The 21,043-nt window shown below is 41.8% G+C and overlaps 1 protein-coding gene across 12 annotated transcripts in view; it reads left to right on the top strand.

The window, feature by feature from the left end:
* Ebf1 (EBF transcription factor 1) overlaps positions 1-18,751 on the top strand; it is a 405,540-nt gene extending 386,789 nt beyond the window's left edge. For all 12 annotated transcript variants that reach the window (XM_021240444.2, XM_087194903.1, XM_021240448.2 and 9 more), the window contains 5 exons: positions 2,715-2,780; positions 3,742-3,919; positions 4,557-4,736; positions 8,460-8,654; positions 18,045-18,751. In XM_021240444.2, the coding sequence (XP_021096103.1) occupies positions 2,715-2,780; positions 3,742-3,919; positions 4,557-4,736; positions 8,460-8,654; positions 18,045-18,076 (651 nt within the window). In that variant the 3' untranslated portion in view covers positions 18,077-18,751. The remainder of the gene's footprint in view (positions 1-2,714; positions 2,781-3,741; positions 3,920-4,556; positions 4,737-8,459; positions 8,655-18,044) is intronic.
* Positions 18,752-21,043: the final 2,292 nt, after the last annotated feature.

Here is a 21,043-nt window from a genome sequence, read left to right on the forward strand (position 1 = left end):
AAACCCATTATTGAGTAAATTTAGCACCTTGGACAGCTCTGTAAAATCTTTATTGCTTTCCTGACCTGCTCGTCATGTTCTGTCTGTGTGTTCAGTGGCTCTCAGCTCTGATTGAAAGGCAATATATTAGATCCCCAACACAAACACGCTTAGGGGCTAGTTCACTGGGAACGTAATGACACGGAGGTGAGAGCAATTTTCCGGTCACCGAAATCCAGGCATCTTCCAGGTTGTTGCACGAACTCATGGAGGACCCAGAAATATCCTCTCTCCCCATTTGCAGAAATAATAGAAGCTGAATCACACTGTCAGTGCTGTGCCAAATGTGGATCTCCCTTAAACCCCGAAGTTGGCATTGTAGTTAAGGGCGCTTTAAAATGGGAGCAATATCGTTTAAGGACGTAGCTTCCAGGACAAGAAGCCCAAGTTCAGTCTCATCAGTTTTTAAGTCCACTGGCCTGAAGGAAGTCTGTGTTGATGACACTGTGTTGAAGCACTATGCCGAGTGGAAACAGGCCTCACTGTCACGGATCAAGAAAGGCAACGTGGTCGGGGATCAAAGAAGGCTTCAACTTGAGGAGACAAGATCCATGTGCTTCACCCTAAAGGATTAAATGGTGACCAGCCCTGGTACCAAAATACCTGGTGAACTATATCATCAGAACTTTACTACCAATGACATGTAAGACAAAAGTACATCATATACACGAAAGGATGGAACTTTCCAGGGTTATAAAACCTTCAAAGACCTTTGAGTTAATTTTGAACTTTTCTCTTTCCTGGTTCTGTGAAATTTATTAAGATAAGGAAGGGTGTGTTGAAAGTCCCCAATTATAGTGCCGCAGGAGTGAACTTCACAAGCATAGTGTCTTTCTGCACCTTACTGTGTTTTGACAAATGGAAGACTTGTTTTGGGGTTTTTTTTCCTACATTGGAAAAAAACATACTCTCTACCAAGCCAAAACATTGGCATAGACATTTATTTGAGGAAATAACTGAACATAGACTCAGAGAAGTCAAATCTTAGCAAATAAACTAACTTGATCTGTTTCGTTTTAATCTTTCTTAGGAGCCAGGTAAAGCCTCGAGGTTTTAGTGAAAGAGGCACAAGCTGAATTTGATCTGAGGATAGGGTTTATCACACACACACACACATCATAGTAAATTATTAGCTGCTTGGTCAGACGATACTGCAAACAAAAAGTAGTAAATTATCTTGTAGGTTGCATTAAGAAGTAAAGAAATGATTTCAGATATATTGGTCCAAACCCAATTGATTATATAATTCCTTTCACTCCCTACATGAAAAATCACTGAATTGTTTTATAAGGGGGTCAGGCAGCATAAGGGAGGCATAAATGTTTATTGAGAACTGAAAACCCCTCTATCTCATTTTTGAATTTAGGACATTATGTATGTCATAAGTACTTACTACGGTATGACAACTGTTTCATCTTATATTATAGAGAATTTAAAATTGAAAAATGCTAATATGTATCTAAAAGCTTGTCATTTCAAGAGTTGTTCAAGGATTTTTGAAGAGGCTATGGTGACAGCAAAATGAATGCAATTATATCCCTATTTTCTGATCAGTGTCTGCAGTATATGAAAATTGAACAGAACTGCTTCTCCATGCAGAACTCTATTGTGTAAAATATTTAAAGTTAAACTTTTGTTTGAAACTTTCCCAACAGCAAGAAATAGTAAACAAATCTTCTTGCAAATCACCTCTGATAATCATACCCACTCTTGGGTTTGATTCTCTGCTAAACTTTCATTTGTGCATGCATGCAGCTTAGCTTTGCCTCCCTTTGCACATACCAGTATAAACAACTTTTCAGATAATTAGGGCAAAAAAGAAGGAAGAATGATTTCTTTTTGTCAGAATGAAAAAATTACCAGCCCATGCATTTTTTAGCATATCTCATGTTATTAGAACTGTGCCAGTTAAATGTGGAAGCCCAGCTAAATTAATAGAGGGAGGCAGTTCTTCTTCAACCAGAATAAGCACCAAAGTGTTTATCTAGGATGAGAAGGAGGGCACAAAAGGGAAAATGACAAATAATACTGACACTGCAAAGAATTTCCGTAAAAGAAACATACTGTCAGTCATGAAAACTGGTACAGAGGGGCTTCTGAGGAGAGGAGAATTTTTAGGCAAGAGGCTTAGATAAACAGCGTATTGCCTCAGTACATGAGTTCACCCCCTTCTGTCATGCCTCTGCCACACCAGAGAGATAAACAAAAGAAGTTTAATGCTACATGCTTCTAGTAGCTCAAGATTGATTGGAAATTCCTCGAAAATGACCTGTCTGATAAGGTCATGGTTCTTGGAATAAGCAATTAAGTGCAAAATAAACACATCTTACAGATTCATAACATGCACTGAATGACATCGATTGTAAGTAATCTAGTAAATGATCCCGGAATTGTATTCAGCAATAAACATATGAGTGCTTTATCGTGCCTATAGCAGACTATTGAGTAATGTATTTTATCTTGCAGTACCGATGATGCTCACCTTTTGACTTGATTAAGTGTGTATGTGAACATGGATAAATTGGTGATTTAGCAGCATTCTGGGGATCCCCAAGGTGCTACTTTTATAGCTGTACCTTAGCAAAGTACGGCCAGAAAGACTGGAATGTAATAATATGAAGAGATAATGACAACCTGTCTTCACTCAGAGGAATGTATCTACTTTCTCTTGACAGGAAGTGATACTCAAAAGGGCTGCAGACCTGGTGGAAGCCCTGTATGGGATGCCCCACAACAACCAGGTGAGCATTCTGGGTCTCATAGCTTTGTGCACTTCCTCATTTAATGCAAGATCTCAGGTTCCTTCTTGTATGAAAAAGCATAGAAAACATAAAAGCCATGTTCATGAGTTAAGAGCATAAGTAATTCAGATATGGTATGTTGCAGGGCTATTCAACCCTTCTCTCTTTTGTAATCTTTTATTGCCTTTTCTATTGAATCATTTTTCTTTACCAGAAAAAGTACTCCACTTAAAACTAATCTCTACTGGGAATGTACTTCATAATTGAAGAAGAGAGTTACTGGTGCTTTATTTTATGTCTCTTAGGTTTTCAAGCAAATTTAGGAGGAGAAAGGGGTTTGATTTCTTCTCCCAAAAAAGTACAATGAGGCCTGAATAGTGCTGTCTGGTTCTGTCTCATAGAGCAACTCTACATATAAAACTCAAATTGCTCAGGAAACTATAAGTACGACAAATCCTTCACTCTTTTTTGTCTCCTGAGTTCAGGATCCTAGGTCAAGGGAACATGAGTCACAGTCTCTCTTTCTCCTTCTCACTACCCCTTCCCTCTCTCCCCCTCTCCCCCTCTCCCCCTCTCCTTTTCCTTCTCTTCCTCTCATTCAATAGCCTCAGGGTCCCATGTATTATACAGAGAAGGAAAAGCCGGGGTGCTGCATGTACTAACTATAATGGGCTTTCAAAGTCAGACAGTGTTGGAACCCCAGCTCTGTCCTTAAACAAGGAGTGTTCTTAAGTGATTTCTTTACCTTTCCAAGCCTCAGTTTTCCCATTTGTGATGTGGCACAATGATGAGACTAACTTCACAGGTTTGTCTGCAGAGGCAGAGATGTAGGCATGGACAGAGTGAGCCACTGACAGCCTGAGCACAGTAGCTGGTGGGCAGTAAGCACCTGGAAAACGGCATGATTGGGAGTAATCATCCGACTGGGACAGCTGAAGGGGATGTTCCTTTGACTTTTCAGGAAATTATCCTGAAGAGAGCGGCCGACATCGCAGAGGCCCTCTACAGTGTCCCTCGCAACCACAACCAGCTTCCGGCCCTCGCCAACACCTCGGTCCATGCAGGGATGATGGGTGTGAACTCGTTCAGTGGACAACTGGCTGTGAATGTCTCGGAGGCGTCGCAAGCCACCAACCAGGGTCAGAAGACTGCTCTTTTCTTCCTTCCCATTTTTTCCTGACCCATCCCAACCTCATGCTCCACCTTGACATAAAACAAGTTTTTATTTAAAGAAGATTTTCTTCCCAATAAGATTTCTAGTTCTCATATATCAAATGTTATTGTAGGATTTTGTTTCTAGTTTCCATGTCTGGAAATCTGGTATGGGGGCTAGAAAGGATGCATGCATTTAGCCTTCTCTACCTTTGACTTTCACCATAAACCATGCATGACAGACCCCAAAGAGGGTTGGAATTAAAGTTCTGAGGGGCCAGAGCACATCATTCCTGCCCAAGGAATAGGAACCTGCTAACTCCAGGGTACATCTCTTAGATTGGGATTTATTTCTGCTCCAAAATGATAATTTATAGGCCCTGCATTGCCACTTCTTATGGCCCTGCTAAGTATTTATGATCTGTTAAGAAATGTGTCTTTTGCTCGCTTGCTTCCCATTTTAATCACAGAGCTAGCACCACCAACCGGCGCACATGAATCACCCGCTCCCTTCCCTCAGGGTTTGTGGTAAGGGGCAAGAAGCAGTCCTGCTTTGCCCCGAGTCTTCCGGGATTGCTGCTGTCTGAATGCTACCCTCACCCTTGGTTCTGTCCCCCACTTCAGGCTTCACCCGCAACTCAAGCAGTGTGTCACCGCATGGATACGTGCCGAGCACCACCCCCCAGCAGACCAACTATAACTCTGTCACCACAAGCATGAACGGATACGGCTCTGCTGCCATGTCCAATTTGGGTGGTTCCCCAACTTTCCTCAACGGCTCAGCTGCCAACTCGCCCTATGCCAGTAAGTAGATGCGGGTCCTTGTCCTTCCATCTTTCCTCCCTAGGAGAGCACATCACAGAAGGGCTCCTCTGTCTGAGGGCCCTCTGCAGGGCACTGCCCTTGTCATGCTGCCAATGCAGCAGACTTCTGAGCTCCCAGCTTGCCCACACCCAGTGTCGTCCCAGCAGTCAGAACTTTGTTGGAACCAGAAGCAGGCCCAGAATGTCATGCCAAGAACCATGCTTAAAGTCAAATGGCGATAGGGTCGATGCTTGCTACTACTGATTACTAACTGGAAGCCTAAGCAAACTTGTCTCCTCCCCAAGCCTCTATTTTCTCACCTGTATGATAGGGAAGGAATTAGCACCCCCCATCCACTGTTGTGAGACGTGGGCATGATAGTGCTCACTCTGGCTTTGTTCTGAGGCCTGGCACATAAGAAACAAGTTCAGAAAACTAAGCCATAATGACAGTGATAGAAAGAGAATAAGTTGTGGTGCTATAGTGTAGTAACAGCAGTCTAAAACTTACAAGCTCCCCTCAAGGAAAATGATTTCTTTATTTTTTAATGCTTGGATTTTTCCTCATTGTGTTTAGTGTGTTCTTTAAAAAAATTTTTTAATTCTATTTTTTTCTGAAACTTTGGCAAGATAAAACACATAACAAATATTCTTTGGTGCCTTGTCCCTTGTTTTAAAGAAGTTTAGCTAAAGGGATATATTCAGGTACATTTAGATCGTATCTAAGGTAGTTCAGCAAATTGGCATCTTTATATATAAAATACATCTAAAGAACCTCGCCAGACTAGCATCTCTCTATAAAATGTTGTGAGTTGTCTTCACAATCTCTCAATTTCCCTCTGAGAATTTTTACATATGCAACCAAGTACATCTTGAATATAGTGAGGGACTTTGTTGATAAGTAAGATGTGGTCAAACTCATAGACATTTGTAGAAAATCAGAAGATGCGTTGTTTGGTGAAAGAATAGTCATGATTTTAAAAAACTAGCCTTAGCTAAAAATATTAAAAAACAATATTGTCATCCATAGTGCAAAGGGATGCACTAATCTTTTCAAAGAGGAAATGTCATCTTTGACCTTTACGGGTTACTTCTGAAAGTATACATAGTTTGTAGGTTCCTTTTTTTGCTCAAGGTATAACTAAATTTTATTTTTCTACTATACTTTGTTTGGAGCCAGCAGTTTGTTGAACACTTGAAATTCCCCAAATACTCTGCATATATCACGGCTGTCTGACAGAGAGGCAGAGTTAATGTTTAGGGTCAGTTTCACATTAGATCCTGAGGTATTGAAAGATTGTTCCTCATACATCTATCATTTCAGTGTTCTCCCATCTAGTCAGTCAGAAAATGTTTCAGTCATGACCTGAAAATTAAAAGGTGGCATTCTTAATTAAATCAATAAACTAATTGCTATATGGTAGCAATTCAATTTAGGGGCTTGGATTGGTTCCCTTTTCAAGCCTGTACAGGCACCCAGTGACTTCAGCCTGAGATTGCATCTGTCAGACTGTGAAACTTAGAACATTTAATTTCCATTAATTGATTTCCTCAGTGCTCACAAATATAGTATTAAATTCTCAAATAAGCCCTCAGATGGGACGGTTTTATTTGCATGAATGCAAATAAAACAATAAACACAAAGCCCAGCTGATTTGAATTTTTGCCTCTGTAATGTTTAATTATTCATAAACCATTCATGTTGAAAAATTCCAACAGAATAAAAAATAAAATAAGACATTCCACTGGTGAACACACTTTCTAGTATAGTGGCTGATAACTAATAATGATGTAACAAATGGAGCTGCTTGACTATATTTCACCCCTTTCTCTGTTAACCAGCCCCCCAAGCTCCCCACCTCTAAATACACATAATGATCACATTTGCCAAGGAGATTAATTGCCTTCCTCAGTGAACCAGCAGGATTTCAAGTCTACGAATATTTAAAAATCAAACCTCCAGTGCAGTAGTTTTGCAATTTAAATGGGTGTTATTATTGAACGTATTTTCACATTTACAAATCCTAAGAGATGTATAAAAATGCTGGCCTCATTAAAAGAAAAGTACAGTTTAGAAAATGTTTGTGAAAACTCCAAGGATGTCAGTTCTGTGTTCTGCTCCATAAAGCACTTAGTGTATTTCGATTGGGTAGTGCCTCGGTCTGAGGACAAGGGGTTATTTCCCCCGTGGCAGCTGCTGCCTATGACCGATTTGAGTCCCACTTCTCTAAATTTCCAAAGCCAGTAGGCTAAGGATTAGATGACCCACATAGTTTGATGGACCCTGGTGGGCTTCAGGGAAGAGGACTTTTTCCTTTGGAGATCTGTTTCCTTTCCAGGGTGAGCTAGTGGAATGAGCACTGAGTTTGGGTTTGATTCTTTCCTTTACCACACTCTAGCTATGTCTCTTGGCGTTTTGAGTTTCAGTTTGCTCAGATGTAAAAAAATATGCTATAGACTTCTCACTTAATGTTGCTTTGTCAATGACAACATGAAAAAGAATGTGAAGATTCTTGTGCATGACGAAGAAATATTGATATTTATTGAATAATATGAAACATAAAACAGGAGGAAGTGCCTAGGATTCGGATTAAGTGCCTGGAAATCACTGGACAAGATTCATAATTTTCTACAGGAAATGGACATTAGCCTTGGTATAGTGTGTGCAAAATCTCTGTCTCCTGAAGTGACCAAGAGATTAATAACCCTAAGCAAACGATGAAATGCCAGGCAGAGGACTATGATTAGTACAGAACGTACATTCACCAGACTCTTTCATGCCCCAAGCAGCTGGGTTTTCTCTTTCTGAATTGCCAAAGTTCTGTCATTGTTGATTATCTACATCCCCACTACTACCAGCCCATGAGTATTTACATAAAGCTGCTAGCCCTCTGCTTAATTCACAAACATTTATGTAGAGCTCCATAGGAGGTGAGTCTGAAGACTTTAGAACTTGGACTTCTGCATCTTCCACAAATATTGCACTTGGCAGTCTGTTTACCCACCCGCCATCCTGCCTACCCATTTCTGTATTGTGGAGCATCAAGGTACTGTCACATCCTTAAGAGACCTACAACTTCCCGGAGAGAATAAGCCACACCCACACCACCATCTGCCAGTGCCTTAAATTGGAACCCTGGCCTTGACTTCCACCTACCTTCTTCCTCATTCTGTTATCGGTGACTACGTCCTCTCAGGCTGGCCTCCTTTTATCCCCATCTGCCGTGCTCCTGACACCTCTTCTGTGCAGCCCTCTTTGGTTTTCTCCACAGACTTGGCCATGCCCACTTCTGTTGCTGTTTTTTGCTGCCCTATCCATTATAAGAAGGCATCGTACTTTTGCTTCCTGACCTAAAAAAATGCAAAGGAAGACGCATCTGTGTTCTGCTCCATAGTGTGCTCAGTGAGCATGTTTATTTGGGTACTGCCTGGGGTTGATTAGAAGGGGTCATTTCCCCTGATGGAAAGTGCTCTGTCCAATGCCTAGTATACTACTACCCTAGACACTCAGCAAGCCCACAGTAAACCACAGAAGATCACCAACTGTGAAAGGGAACACAAACATGTTAAGTACCAAATGCTGAACATGGACAGGACCTAAGAGTTTAGGGAAGGTTCATGCCCATCAAGCCCCTGCAGGATGGCCAGGAAAGGGTGGGATCTGAGCTTCCTAGTCTCCAGATGCCACAGGGGCCCTGATTTTCCTTGCTTTTGTCTCTCTCAGTTGTGCCATCCAGCCCCACCATGGCCTCCTCTACAAGCCTCCCCTCCAACTGCAGCAGCTCCTCTGGCATCTTTTCCTTCTCACCAGCCAACATGGTCTCGGCCGTGAAACAGAAGAGTGCATTCGCACCTGTTGTCAGACCCCAGACCTCCCCACCTCCAACCTGCACCAGCACCAATGGGAACAGCCTGCAAGGTAAGCCCCAGGCCAACCAGCCTATCCGGATCCTGGGGACTTCACCTCCCAGGGCCCAAAGCAGGTGCACCCTATTGCTAAAGGGATCAGCCCTGGCCCTGCCCGCTGCTCCCTGTTCCCTCTCCTTGGTCCTGGCCACTGGTCCTACTCATCCCTGCTCGGCTGAAGCTGCCTGAGGAATTCTCTTTCCAAATCCAGCAATTCTGCTCAGGCCCAAGATTTGCTTTGGCATCCTGATTTACTTGCCTTTGTTTCTCTTTAGTCCTCTTTCATTTCCTACTGTCGCCATTATCAGACTGGCCTTCTGTGAACTCTAGCAAGTTCTCCAGTGCAGGTTCTCGTCTCCGGAAGCAGGTCACTCCACCTTTCTTCCTGTCCCTGTATCAGAGCAAACCTATGCAGGGCTGATAACTGTGAGGGGCTGGACTGTAGCCCAGTCAGAGCCTCAAGGTTAAGACATTGTACACCAAAGGCCAAAGATCTACTACTCAGGACCAGAAGCCCTAAAAATAGCACCAGAGTATTCTGATTAAAATTAAAATTGTTCAAGCATGCGCCTAACCGCAGAATATGGAAAGTAACAAAGTCATCAAGCCTTCAGGTGATCTTTCACTCACTGAGAAAAAGAAATCCACCCTTTAAAAATGGTTCCACTGTTTCTCCCATTTTTCTCATATACTTGGCATGGCACACAGTGTTGGCCTGCACAACCTCATCCATTCCCCTACAGCAGGACTGTGTGGGAGGCACTCATAGCCCCTACCTTAGAGATGAGAAAACTAAAGGTTGGAGGGGGTGCCTGACTCCTAATAGTTGGTGTGTGGCAGAACACAGCTTCAAAGTCAGGCTCAAAAATTCATCTCTTCTTTCCATCTCCCAAGTATGTTATTACTCACTGAGGGTAAAGAGGACACATCCCAGATGCCCAAAGCAGCCAGCAGGGAAATAAGATCAATAAAATAATCAGCCACTGAACAGTGTCAGGTTCTGTGTTAAGCATGGAGCTAGCTTTATCTGATTTAATCCTCACAACTTCCTGATGAAGTACGAAGGCTTTCAGGATCACCATCCTACAAATGATGAAAGGAAGCTTTGGGCAAGTACCTGCCACAGACAGAGCCAGCCAACAGTGGAGAGGAATGTGAACCCCAGTGGGGTCTATGTCCTCATCCCCTTCTCTACACAGCTTCCAGTGGTGCCTCCCTCCCATGTGGCTGGCATGTCACTCAGTGGTTAGCCATGGGGGCCAAAGAGGGGTCAAGAGGGCAGTGACCCCTCTAGGGCTTTGCAGTCTATTTCTTCTAAGCGCATGCATGTTTCCACTCACATGCACAGATTCTGCTGGATGCTTTACTCTGATGCAGGCATGAACTGTTTCTCCTCAGGACTGTACAAAGCCAACACTCTTTCCATTGTATAGAAGGAAAACTTGAAGCTTGGTTTGTTCAAGGTCACCCTGTTAATGATGGGGCCAAAATTGAACCTAAACCTTATGACTCCAGAGCCTGAGGACTTTATCACTCTGCCTCCTCCAGGGCTTTTCAAACCTTTTCAGAAACCTGCTGGCAAATCTGCCCAGTGCAGCTAAGTCAGTGCCCAGCATAGCACACTGATGCCCTCATTGTAACATCTATTGGCCAATCCATCTTCTTTGAGAAAAGAAGGAAATGATCACTGTGGAACTAGAGCCCAGGCAATGTTATTTGTGATGGGAAATGCTCGCCCCCACAAAAGGGAGCCAACCATTCATGCCAGAATGACTCTTTTCATCTAAAAATAATGCTTTGTCACCCCCACTCTACTCCAGCTGGTACACTAGGGATAGAATGCTTAAGCACCCATGACTTGTAACTGTACCATCCAACAGTAATACGAACTGGAAGCAGAAATTTACCATTCTTGAGCTGTGAGTCTCAATCCTGGCTAAGCATCAGAAACAAGATATAACAGGGTTTGCATTTAATAGGTGAAGGGTTGTCCCTGCTGTTGGAAGGTCCGCAGTTGTATCACCAGCCCAAGGTGAGGCCGAATGTCATCCTGCCATGTGGACCTAACAGGGAGAAAGAGGGGCAGAAAATAGGGGCTGAGTCCAGACTGTAAACCTCCTGGATTTTAGCAGATCTAGTATTGGAAGGGTATGTGTATTGAAGTGGCGATAAAAAGGCTTCAGTCACATACAAGATTTGTGCTTTTGTCCTCCAGGGCTTATCCAACCCAATTCCAACTCAATTACAGATTCAGAAAGTACAGAGTCTGTTCCCTACCTCACAGCAGCTGAGTCTCTGCTCTCATGTTGTTCTTTCTAACATGAGGTATGGGGCCTGGATGGTTTGGAGTCTGACCCAGGGACACACTTAGTGCTAGATTTGCCATTGTGGTTGACACTGCCCTCCTCTAGTCCGACATGTGTTGAGGAGATACTTTGACTATTGAGCATGATGAAAAGAAAGGAAAAAAGGCACCTATTATGTTTGTAGTCCTGTCATGTATAAACATCCCTGCATTTGAGGAGAGGCAGTAGTGGGACAATGGCTAAGAAGTTCAGGGCAAATTAATGGAGACCATCTTACTTTAAAGTGTACTTCTTGCCTATCTGCCCCAGCCTCTGCACTCACCAGGTGGAACCCCCACTGGGAATTGCACACACCCCCCCCCCGCCATGCCATCGCAGGCAGAACCAGGAGGATGGAACCAGTCTTAGAGGAGGCAACACCTTTTTTCGTGACGCTGTTGCTTGAGTCTTAGGGAAAAGTGACATTGTGACAGTGGGTTCCAGCATTACTTCATCTTTAACTTTCTAAACTCCACTTCTATCCTTCAAAGGGGACTGAGGTGGGTAAGGCTCACTGAAGTGTTGTATTCCTCCTCCTCCTTTTCAGTGGTACAGTGACACCTACTTCATTGGGACCCATCTAGTTCAGAACTGTGATCATTAAGACAGGGCAAGTGATGAAGGAAGAGTTGGTTAAGCAAATTGACCATGTAAACAGGATTAGAGGTGACACACTTAGACAGTTTAAGTATTTTAAAGGCCTATTTACCTTCAACTACCACTCTGTTAATTATACATCATCCTTTTTTTTAAGCCTACTCCTTAAAGACCTCTTCTCCAGCAGCCTTTTACCTAGCCTCCTTCCATCATAGCACTGCAGTTAAGCGTGGCAGCAATGAGGATGGTGTCCACCCAGACCCGGGAGGGGACCGGGCTCCTGGAGATCACTTGGGTCCCTCCCAACCACCCTTTGATGTGGGCTGCTTATTATCCCCGCTTTCTGGATGTGGAAACTGAGACAGAGATGGCTTGTCCAGAGTTGCTCAGTTAGGGAGAGGGAAGTCTGGCACACAAACTCTATTTTCCTCTGTCTCGCCTCCATGACGTGCACTGTACTGTGTTCAGGCCCACCAGGACCACACTATCCCAACTTTGAAATCTTTCCCCTCATGACGGAAGACAAGACACCAAAGTCAACAGGGCAGAGGCATCAGAACGCTGAGCACCCAGCTGTGCTACCGAGGAGGGAAAACTTCTTGGCAGAAGCTGCCTTGAAACTGTATCTCAGATGAATGACAAGCAGCATTCCAGCATGAGAGAGAGGGTCATTTTAAGCAGAAGGGCTTACGGCAAGCCGAGACAAGAAGCAGAGCCAGGCACATCCCAGATAATGTGCAGTAACCAGTATGTGGCTTAGCAACCCATAGTGGAGGGGCCAGGAAGCAAGGATAAGGCTGGAAAATGAAGTCCTTGCCGAGAGGTCATAAGTTCTGTTCCTCCTTGTGTATTTAGTAACTTACAGGTTCTATTGTGATTCCAACTGGGTCTGTCTCCCAGGTAGATAAAACCTTTGAAATTTTACCCTATGTCCAAGACATTATTTTAGGGCAAAGTAACTCTTGGCTCAGTACATCCAGAGCCTCACAGGATGTTCTGTTAAAAAAGTAAAACTGTTGTGTTCAGCAAATTTAGAAGATAGTGCTTTCTGAACCACTGTCTTGAAGAGACACCATGTACATAAGCCTATGTACATAGTGCTGAGAAATCTTGCAGTTAAATAAAAATGACTAAAGTCATTGCTCAGAATCACAGAGAATTAGTTCAAGGACTCTCATGGATACCAAAATCCATTGATGTTCAAGTCCCTTATATAAATGGTGTAGGATTTTCTGTATCTTCCTGTATACTTTGAATCGTCTCTAGAGTACCTACAGTACCAAAAATGGTGATGCAATGTAAATGTTAAATGGTTGTTATACTGTATTGCTTAGGAGATGGTGACAAGAAAAATCTTTACATGTTCAGTACAGATCCAGTTTGCCTTGAATTTTAGAAATTTTTAAAGATTTTAAAAATTTTAATCATTTATCTTATTAATAGCAATTGCATATGTTATAATATGACATCTTAATATATACATATATACTGTTTAATGATCTGATCAGAGTAACTGGCATATCTTTTACCCCTGATATTTATCATTTCTTTGTTAGGAATACTTACAGTCTTTTCTATTTCTATTTACAATCCCCAGCTTGCAACTATACTACAAAGCTACTATGATAAAAACAGTATGGTACTGGCAAAGAAACAGACCCGAAGATCAGTGGAATAGATTAGAAGATGCAGAAACAACTTCTATTTACTTTGACTTATTCAATTAATTATTTTTTGTTTTTGTTTTTTTGGTACCGGGGATCGAACTCGGGACTTTGTGCTTGTGAGACAGGTGGCGGAACCACTGAGCTAAATCCCTGACCCTTTCAATTGTTGTCAGCCACAGTTACCCTGCTTGTTACTATACAGCATTAGAAGTTCTTTTTTTCTCTCTACTACATCTTCTCTCTATCTTCCCTCCCCGACCCGTACCCTTCCTAGGCTCTGGTAACCACGGTTTTATTCTCTACTTCTATGAAATCAACTTTTAGCTTCATTTTACAAAGCTGTTCATTTGATGTTAATTGGTCTTAATATGTGAAAAAGTACTACATAGGCAAATAAATTTAGCAAACTAAATAGAATACAATTGGCCCTCCACATCCATGAGTTCAGTACCTGCAGATTTAACCAACCACAGATATAAAATATCTGGAAGATATTATATTAAGCAAAATATTTTACCTTTTTTTTTTTCGGTACCAGGGATTGAACTCAGGACCTTGCACTTACAAGACAGGTGAGGCACCACTGAGCTAAATCCCCAGTCCTTTTTTTTTCTTTTTTTATTCTATTTTTTTTTTTTTGGTACAGGGGATTGAACTCAGGACCTTGTGCTTGCAAGGCAGGCAGCAGAACCACTGAGCTAAATCCCCAGCCCCCCCAGTCCTATAGTAAGCAAAATAAACCAGGCACAGAAAGACAAATGCCTACATGATTTGGGAAATGCAGCTGTACTTAGGATTGAAAAGTGAACATGCAGAGAACCCTCCTCCCCTTCTTAAACAGATGAAGTCAATAAATCCTGACCCTAGACCAAGTGTATCCTTTCTCTTCTCCTACAGTGTATGGCTCTCAGAGGATGGTTTCTACACAAGAGGCTTCATTCTGGAGAGAGGCATCCCCAAGAAAGCTGTCACATGCTCTATAACCCCACTAATATAATTCTAAATCCTCACCGTATCCTGGTCAGTGTGTGCAATGGAAATATTAAAAACAAAAGGCCAGGGTACTATGCATGGAAATGCAGTGGTACTCAGTTCAGGAGCTTAATTTGCTCCACAAGTTTGGAAAAGATGGTCACGTTTGTGTTTGTCCAGGAAAGGTGGTGTAGTAGTGTTTGTCACCCGATGTAGAGTTTGCAAACAAAAACAAAATTTTTCCAAACATTTTTGTTTGCAATCAGAAGTGTTTGTGAACTGAGGTACCACTACAGTACCCATAGACTGATTCTCTTTCTCTCCACCTTGTTGAAGCTCAGACTGGCTACCTCTTCTTGTGCCTAGATACCATGCATTCTAGTACCAAATCGTGTGAAATTTTTTCCTCCATGTACATACTCAGTTTGTGTAAGATCTCACTCCTGTTCTTACCCCATACCTGACTAACTCACAATTCTTATCCATGTGGTGGTTTAGGGAAGAGCATGTTTCACCCTCCCATCCCAAATTCTCTCAGCTCTGCAAAACATTCCATTTTTGCCTTTGTTCTTATCACAACGTGGACACTGTATTGAAAATGTGTTTCCTTTCAAACCTATAGCTTTTTGGGTTTCACCAGAGAATGTGGTCACTAAGCTGCTAGGGGAAATGGCAGAGCTACTGTATTCTGTGACGTCTTGGCACACAGTGTGCAGTGTGGTTTCCTCTCGGGAACCTTCTGGGGCTCCACTCGGGCAGCTCAGCATACCAGTGGCATTTCTAGAACATTCCAAGGGTTAGGCACCCATTCTCCTCCGCCCCCACATGATTGATTTTCAGACTGCAGCACACATATGGGAAGAACAGCCTTTAGGCCTGGGAAGGTCGTGAGGGAGGGTTTCCTTATGGAAGGTCTCTTTTGAGGCGCACAGGCAGAGAGACTACCATCAGCAATCTTTTCCTAAACTTTACTTATTTCCTGCCTTCTGAATTGAGGAAGTTATACATGAGATTTGTTGGAATTTCCTGATGCTATATAGGCATCCAGAAAAATCCCTTCTGCAGAGGTGTTCCACAGCTTCCACTAGACCCCCAGAAAACACTGGTGGCCAACAAAGAAGAGGGAAAGCAGGATGGGCCAAATCCACCCCAAGGGTTCCTCAGATATACTGTATTTGATTGCTGTTAATGTCAATTATTTGCTAACATGGATAAACTGGATTATTTCAATCTTTTAAAAAATGCGTATCTTTATTTCTCTTAAAATAATCTAGAAGCTCTGGTGGCTATGAGCAGGCATTCTCGTGCAGCGACATTTTGGGGAAGCTAAGATGCCACCCACTCTGCAGCACTAGGCAGCACCTGTTTCACTCCTGTCCTGGGCTCTTTGCTTGCTTAGGTGCCCAACTGGGTCTCTTCCGTCGCTGGAGTTTGCAGCCCTGTTTTCCATGTTAAGCAGTGCCATCTGCTACAGACTGCTGTCTGTTTTCTTTGCTTTAGAACTTTTAATGTGACCCTAAGTGAATGCTTAATCGAATCTAACATATTATTCAGGTACCAACACACTGTTAGGACTTTTTTAAAAAATTCTGGCCCTCCAAAGGAAATGCTTTCATGGCCCAAATGATAAATGCTGGCTGGATCTATGTACCAAATTAGCAGGAAGCTTGTCAGCCTTCTGCTTTGCTGTGAATCATATGGGCACTGCCTGAGTTGCCCAACTGTCTGACAGGGGACTGCCCTTTCATGCAGGGCTCACAGAGTAGGTTTTAGAAGATGCAGAAGACTAGCTTCTCTGGCCACAGGTTTCCAACTTCCACAGTGTCTAACAAGGGTGCCTGGGCCCCCCTGGAGCCCGGATAAAAAGATCCTCCTGGAGGCAAAGCCACACTGGGATGTCACCCTGCAGGCACCTGCACCCCTCTTTGCCATTGGAACTACAGTGTCTTGAGTTCTCAAGTTAAGGCAGGGACTGAAATACTGAGCTCCCCATTTCAGGCAAATCTAGGGCTCACTTGGATCTTAGGAGAACTGCATTTTCAACTGATCCCAAATCTTTGGGGGCTTAAATTGGTCAGCATTTGGCCAAAGACAACTTCCTGTTTCTAAGGAAAAAAAGAGCTTATGAAGGCTTATGAAAAGGACTCCAAGAGCTTTTGGACTGCAAAATGGCTCTTACAAAATAGCATTTGGATGATTTACGTGTAAATGAATCAGAAACATGTGGATTGAATTTCCTTGTGAATACAGATGGGTTTAAAAATTAACGGAAAAAGTGTTTAGCAAAATACTTTTTGGTTTTTCTTTTAATTGGATCTAAAATGTCAGGTGGGGGTAGGGAAGCAGGAAGAATGTGGGGCCTCAGGGATTGGATCCCAACCTGGCCTCCCTGAGACCATGGCAGGATTTGTGGTAGTGGGGTTCACTCCCCAAAAGGCACATTCTCCCAGACATAACGGCTGACAAGTGAAGAAGGTCACTTCCTAGACAGTTATCACTGACAAGGTCATTAATTGAAGTTTAGACTTGCCATTTAAAAGAAAGCAATGACCTTTTTTTTCTGTCCGTGCCTGAGAGGACACTAAGCCATCGTTGAGAGCCAAGGATGGCTGCCTCTTGCTTCCCATGTAGGCATCTCTCTTACTCTGATGTATTTCAAGTTGCCACCCTGCTTTAATTCTCTTACAATAGTCCCCTTATCCCTCACATCTGTTAGGTGAGGCATGCATGTGGGATGGTGCCTAGCTGATAAAAGAGGAAACACAGCCCAGAGAAGTTACACAGTGAGCCCAGTCACCCTGCTAGCTGAGCAGCGGAAGGGGAGGGTTAAAAATCCTAGCTGCTAGCCTCTCTGAGGTCCTGTCTAGGAGCTGAACCTAGGCTAAGCATGTGACACCTGTTATTTTATTTAAATCTCCAGTCACCCTGAGTGCTGTGACCAACTGCATGTTCTTGCTGGGAAGGCTGAGGGTCAAGGAACTACCTCAGGGCAATGTACTCAGAAGCAGAGGAGCTGGAGGTGGAGACTGGGCCTGACCCATTCCATGCTGTCTAAGTACTACTAGGAGTGACCTCCTGACTCCAGGCCTTTTGAAAGAATTCTGGTTCCCTCAAACCACCTTTGTTCATCCCAGAATCCCAGCCCAAATATCCTAGGCTACAATTTTCTGGCGAACTTGGTCACATCATTCTCGAAATCTTGAGTGAAGCAGTGATAGGGAAGATACTCTACCATTTCACGCAAATTTGTCTTCTGCTCCCTCTCCAAGCTGTCTCCCAGCTTTATAGTCCGAGGGAACAATGCCTTCGGTCTCTGGCATTTCCTTTTCTAGTTCCAGACTGAAGCAAAGGCACTGGATGGCTCCTTGGTCGCTCACTTTTCCTGCTAAAATAAAGAGCACAGGGAGGGCCATGGTTTTTTTTTTTTTTCCAGAAATCACTAGCATTTGTGATAAGCCAGTTCTTTATTTTTTATTTTTTGGTTGTGAAAGGGAGGGAAAGAACAGTGACAAATTGAAAATTCTCACTATTTTGCAAGTTTTGAGACTGCAACTTTCCTAGCAGCATTGGGAAATTGTGTTTTAAAATTGAAATCAGGTTTGGAGGGATATTTAGGATATTCTGCTCTGTTAAAGTTATATACATGCTGATATAATTTTTAATAAAGTACATATATTCTGTAAAAAATTCATTCCCAAGAAGATGAGAACACATCAGTGGTTAATATTTAATCAACATAGCCATGCATGGGTCTTTTTAATTTTTTTCCTCAGTGAGATATTTCTAGGCAAAAATATTGATTTCTGTCTTCTCTTTCCATAGCGATATCTGGCATGATTGTTCCTCCCATGTGAAAGAATTGCCTTGAAGAATTTTATTAATGAAGAAGTTGGATTCTGCTACAAGAGTAATCTGATACAAGTCCCAGAGTGGAACTTTTAACTCAGGCCTTTTTAAGAGGAATCACAATAACTGCAGATTTTTAAACGAACAAAAATCACCGACTTTACAAACACTGAAATTGGAAGGGATCTGCAAGTGCAGGGTGTTGTTTAAAGTTGTACCTCTCAAGTGTTGGGGGGATATATTTATTCTGTATCGACAAAAGCAAATCCACTTTTTCTTTCTCTTTTTTTTTAAAGCTTAACTCTGCAATCATTTGTCTTTTATAAACCGTAAAGCTCTACCCAAGGGACACTATAAATAAGACTCCATGTTTTAATTTATGATGTTTTTAAAGATGTGTAAAGGGAGAATGAAGTGGTGATATTTACAAAAAAGTTAAAAAAGAATAAAAAAGAAAAAAAAAAAAGCTTGTATGGGACAGAATAGGAATGCCAGTTAGATTTTTTAGAAAACTAAGGGTCGGCTTTTACGCCTTAAAGCATATCAAGTGGTAGTTAGCTCAGACAGTGCATTTTCAATATCTAACTTAACATGCCATCCCTTAGCAGTGCAAGCTTATTTATCTCTTTTGTATTGTTGTCTTAAGTAACTGTGTAAATAAATGCAGCCTGGAACGTTAAAAAGTGATGTAAGTCATTACATTTTTCCCTTCTACTCAAAAAATCCAGTGCCTCTAGACAGATCGTTAAAATTGCATTCTTAAATCTGATGTCATTCTCTCTTTACTTATGTCAACTTCTTCTGAAGCCAATGGCCTCTCAAGAGCTTGGTGGCACACATGCTGAGTGAGAATCTCTTTGAGACTTCATGGAACAGGGTCCAGGCACAGAATTCCATACCGCCCTGCAGTTAGCAAGCCAAAATCTCACTTCTGCTCTGCCATCCACAGGTTTAAAGTTTACTCATCCTGAAATCTGAAATGCTGACTTTATTCCAATACTCCAAAAACCCCACAAAAGCAACCTGGCAAGATAGGGCCTCTATCCATCCACCGACTTTACATTATTTGTAACATAATAGATTAAAACAACAGGTTAAGTGCTTTGGAATGAAGAGTAAAAGGAAACTGGGGGTAAGGAGGAGAAGGCTGAAGCCTCGAGTTTTCTGTTCTATGGGAATTTTTGCTCTCATTAACTGAGAAGTGTTCTTAAAAATAAGAATTAATAGCAAAGATGCAGCAAAGCTCTTAGGATGCATTTGCCTGATTTTTTTCTTTGCTGTTGTGTTTTTGTATGTAGTTATAAATACTGTAGATTTTTTGTGATTTTTTTTTTTTTGCCAAAGTTGTTCTATTTATACATTTATTGTCTTAAGACAGTTTTCCAATCTCACAAAAAGATTTTACTGCATATTTTGCAAAGAAAAAAAAAAAGCTCACTACCTTTAGCTTGCACATATTTGCAACGTTAATTAAAAGGCTTTTTGTTTTAATGGGGATTTTGTAAAATATCCATATAAATAATGTATTTATCTTTGGAATTTGTACATTGCTTTTCCCTCCTTCTTCTTCCCACCCCTAGTTTATTTTATTGTGTATGTTTGCTATGTGAAAAGTGCGTATTTGTTTGGTCACCTACAGTTGTATTAGCTGTTTCAATGTGATTTTTAAACATTTCATTTATAGTTACTGTATTTTTAGTATTGTTTTAAACCATGCTTCAATTTTTTTTATTTCTACCCAAAAGCCATTGTCTATTTTTGTATTATTTGTAAGTTAAGAAGTTTTTCCCAATATATGGCAAAAAATAGTAGCATATTATTCTTGTAGTATTTAGTTCTGTAGATTAAAAAAATGTATCCTTTGCTTTGGAAGCTTACAAAAAACCTAATGCTGTTTTACTCTATTAATATGCATGGGATCTCTCCCTTTGGAGTGACGCATTTTGTGCATTAAATTCGGGGGAGAAACTTCATAGAAATCAATGAACATACTTTCTTTCTTAAGTCTGCTTGTATATTTCCTCTGTCTTTCACATAAATATAAACCAGCAGATTGGATGCCTTAACAATGCAAATCATATTCATTTCACTTGTACATTGTAACTGTGCACCAGAACTGTCAGTCATCACTAACATTGTAAGAAAAAAGAAAAAGAAAAAAGAAAAAAAAAAAGAAATTGAAAAGCACAAAAGAACTGTTTTGTTACCTTAAGACAATGTAACTTTTTCTAGTAGAGCAAGAAATCATTTACAACAATGCTGCAACTGTGCATGCCCCCGTATGGATACTGCAATGGTTTTCACTAGACTGTCAGAGTGCGATTTTTATGGGTTGGGGTGGGTGGGGGAGGGGAGTGGTGGTGGGGGGAGGGAGGGATGAAAGCTGATTTTTCACGGTGAGAAATAATGATGAATAATAACAATAAACTGGAAAATGTAAGCGAGGTTTAGCATTGCTTCTCGGTACTCAGAAAGATTGTCTGAATTCGTGTGGTAAGTGCTGGCCTGAAGATGTATACAATTTAAAGCCATATTTTGTCTGGTGAGCCCCTTAACTGCAAAGGAAAGAATGGTCAAGCCGGTGCGGTGTCCGGTTCAGACCCTGATAAAAGATGCCACCAATCTGTTAGCCATGTGCCATGGTTCGAACTCTTCTTGAAAGTCCAAAGAGCCTTTAAAATGTGTATAATTTGTGTTTTGTTTCTTCTATTTATATTGATTAGATGGAAACATATTCTGGCCCTCTCACCCTCTTTCTTCTACACAATAGTTTCACAAGTTCTTTTAAAATTTGTCCCCCTAAATGCAGAATATGGCTTTAAGAAGGAAGTGAAGTAGAGAATTAAATTGAGATTTCAGTTTTGGGGGAAGAATAGAACTTCTGGATGACTGGATCGTGTAACACGCCCTGGCCTCGCATTGTACTAGGATGCAGCTTAACGAAGTCATCTCTAAATCTACTAACCTTTCACCTT

This window comes from Heterocephalus glaber, unplaced genomic scaffold, assembly GCF_053883595.1.
Source record: "Heterocephalus glaber isolate CG9 unplaced genomic scaffold, H.glaber_assembly_v1.0 deba00001606, whole genome shotgun sequence".
Classification (NCBI taxonomy): domain Eukaryota; kingdom Metazoa; phylum Chordata; class Mammalia; order Rodentia; family Bathyergidae; genus Heterocephalus; species Heterocephalus glaber.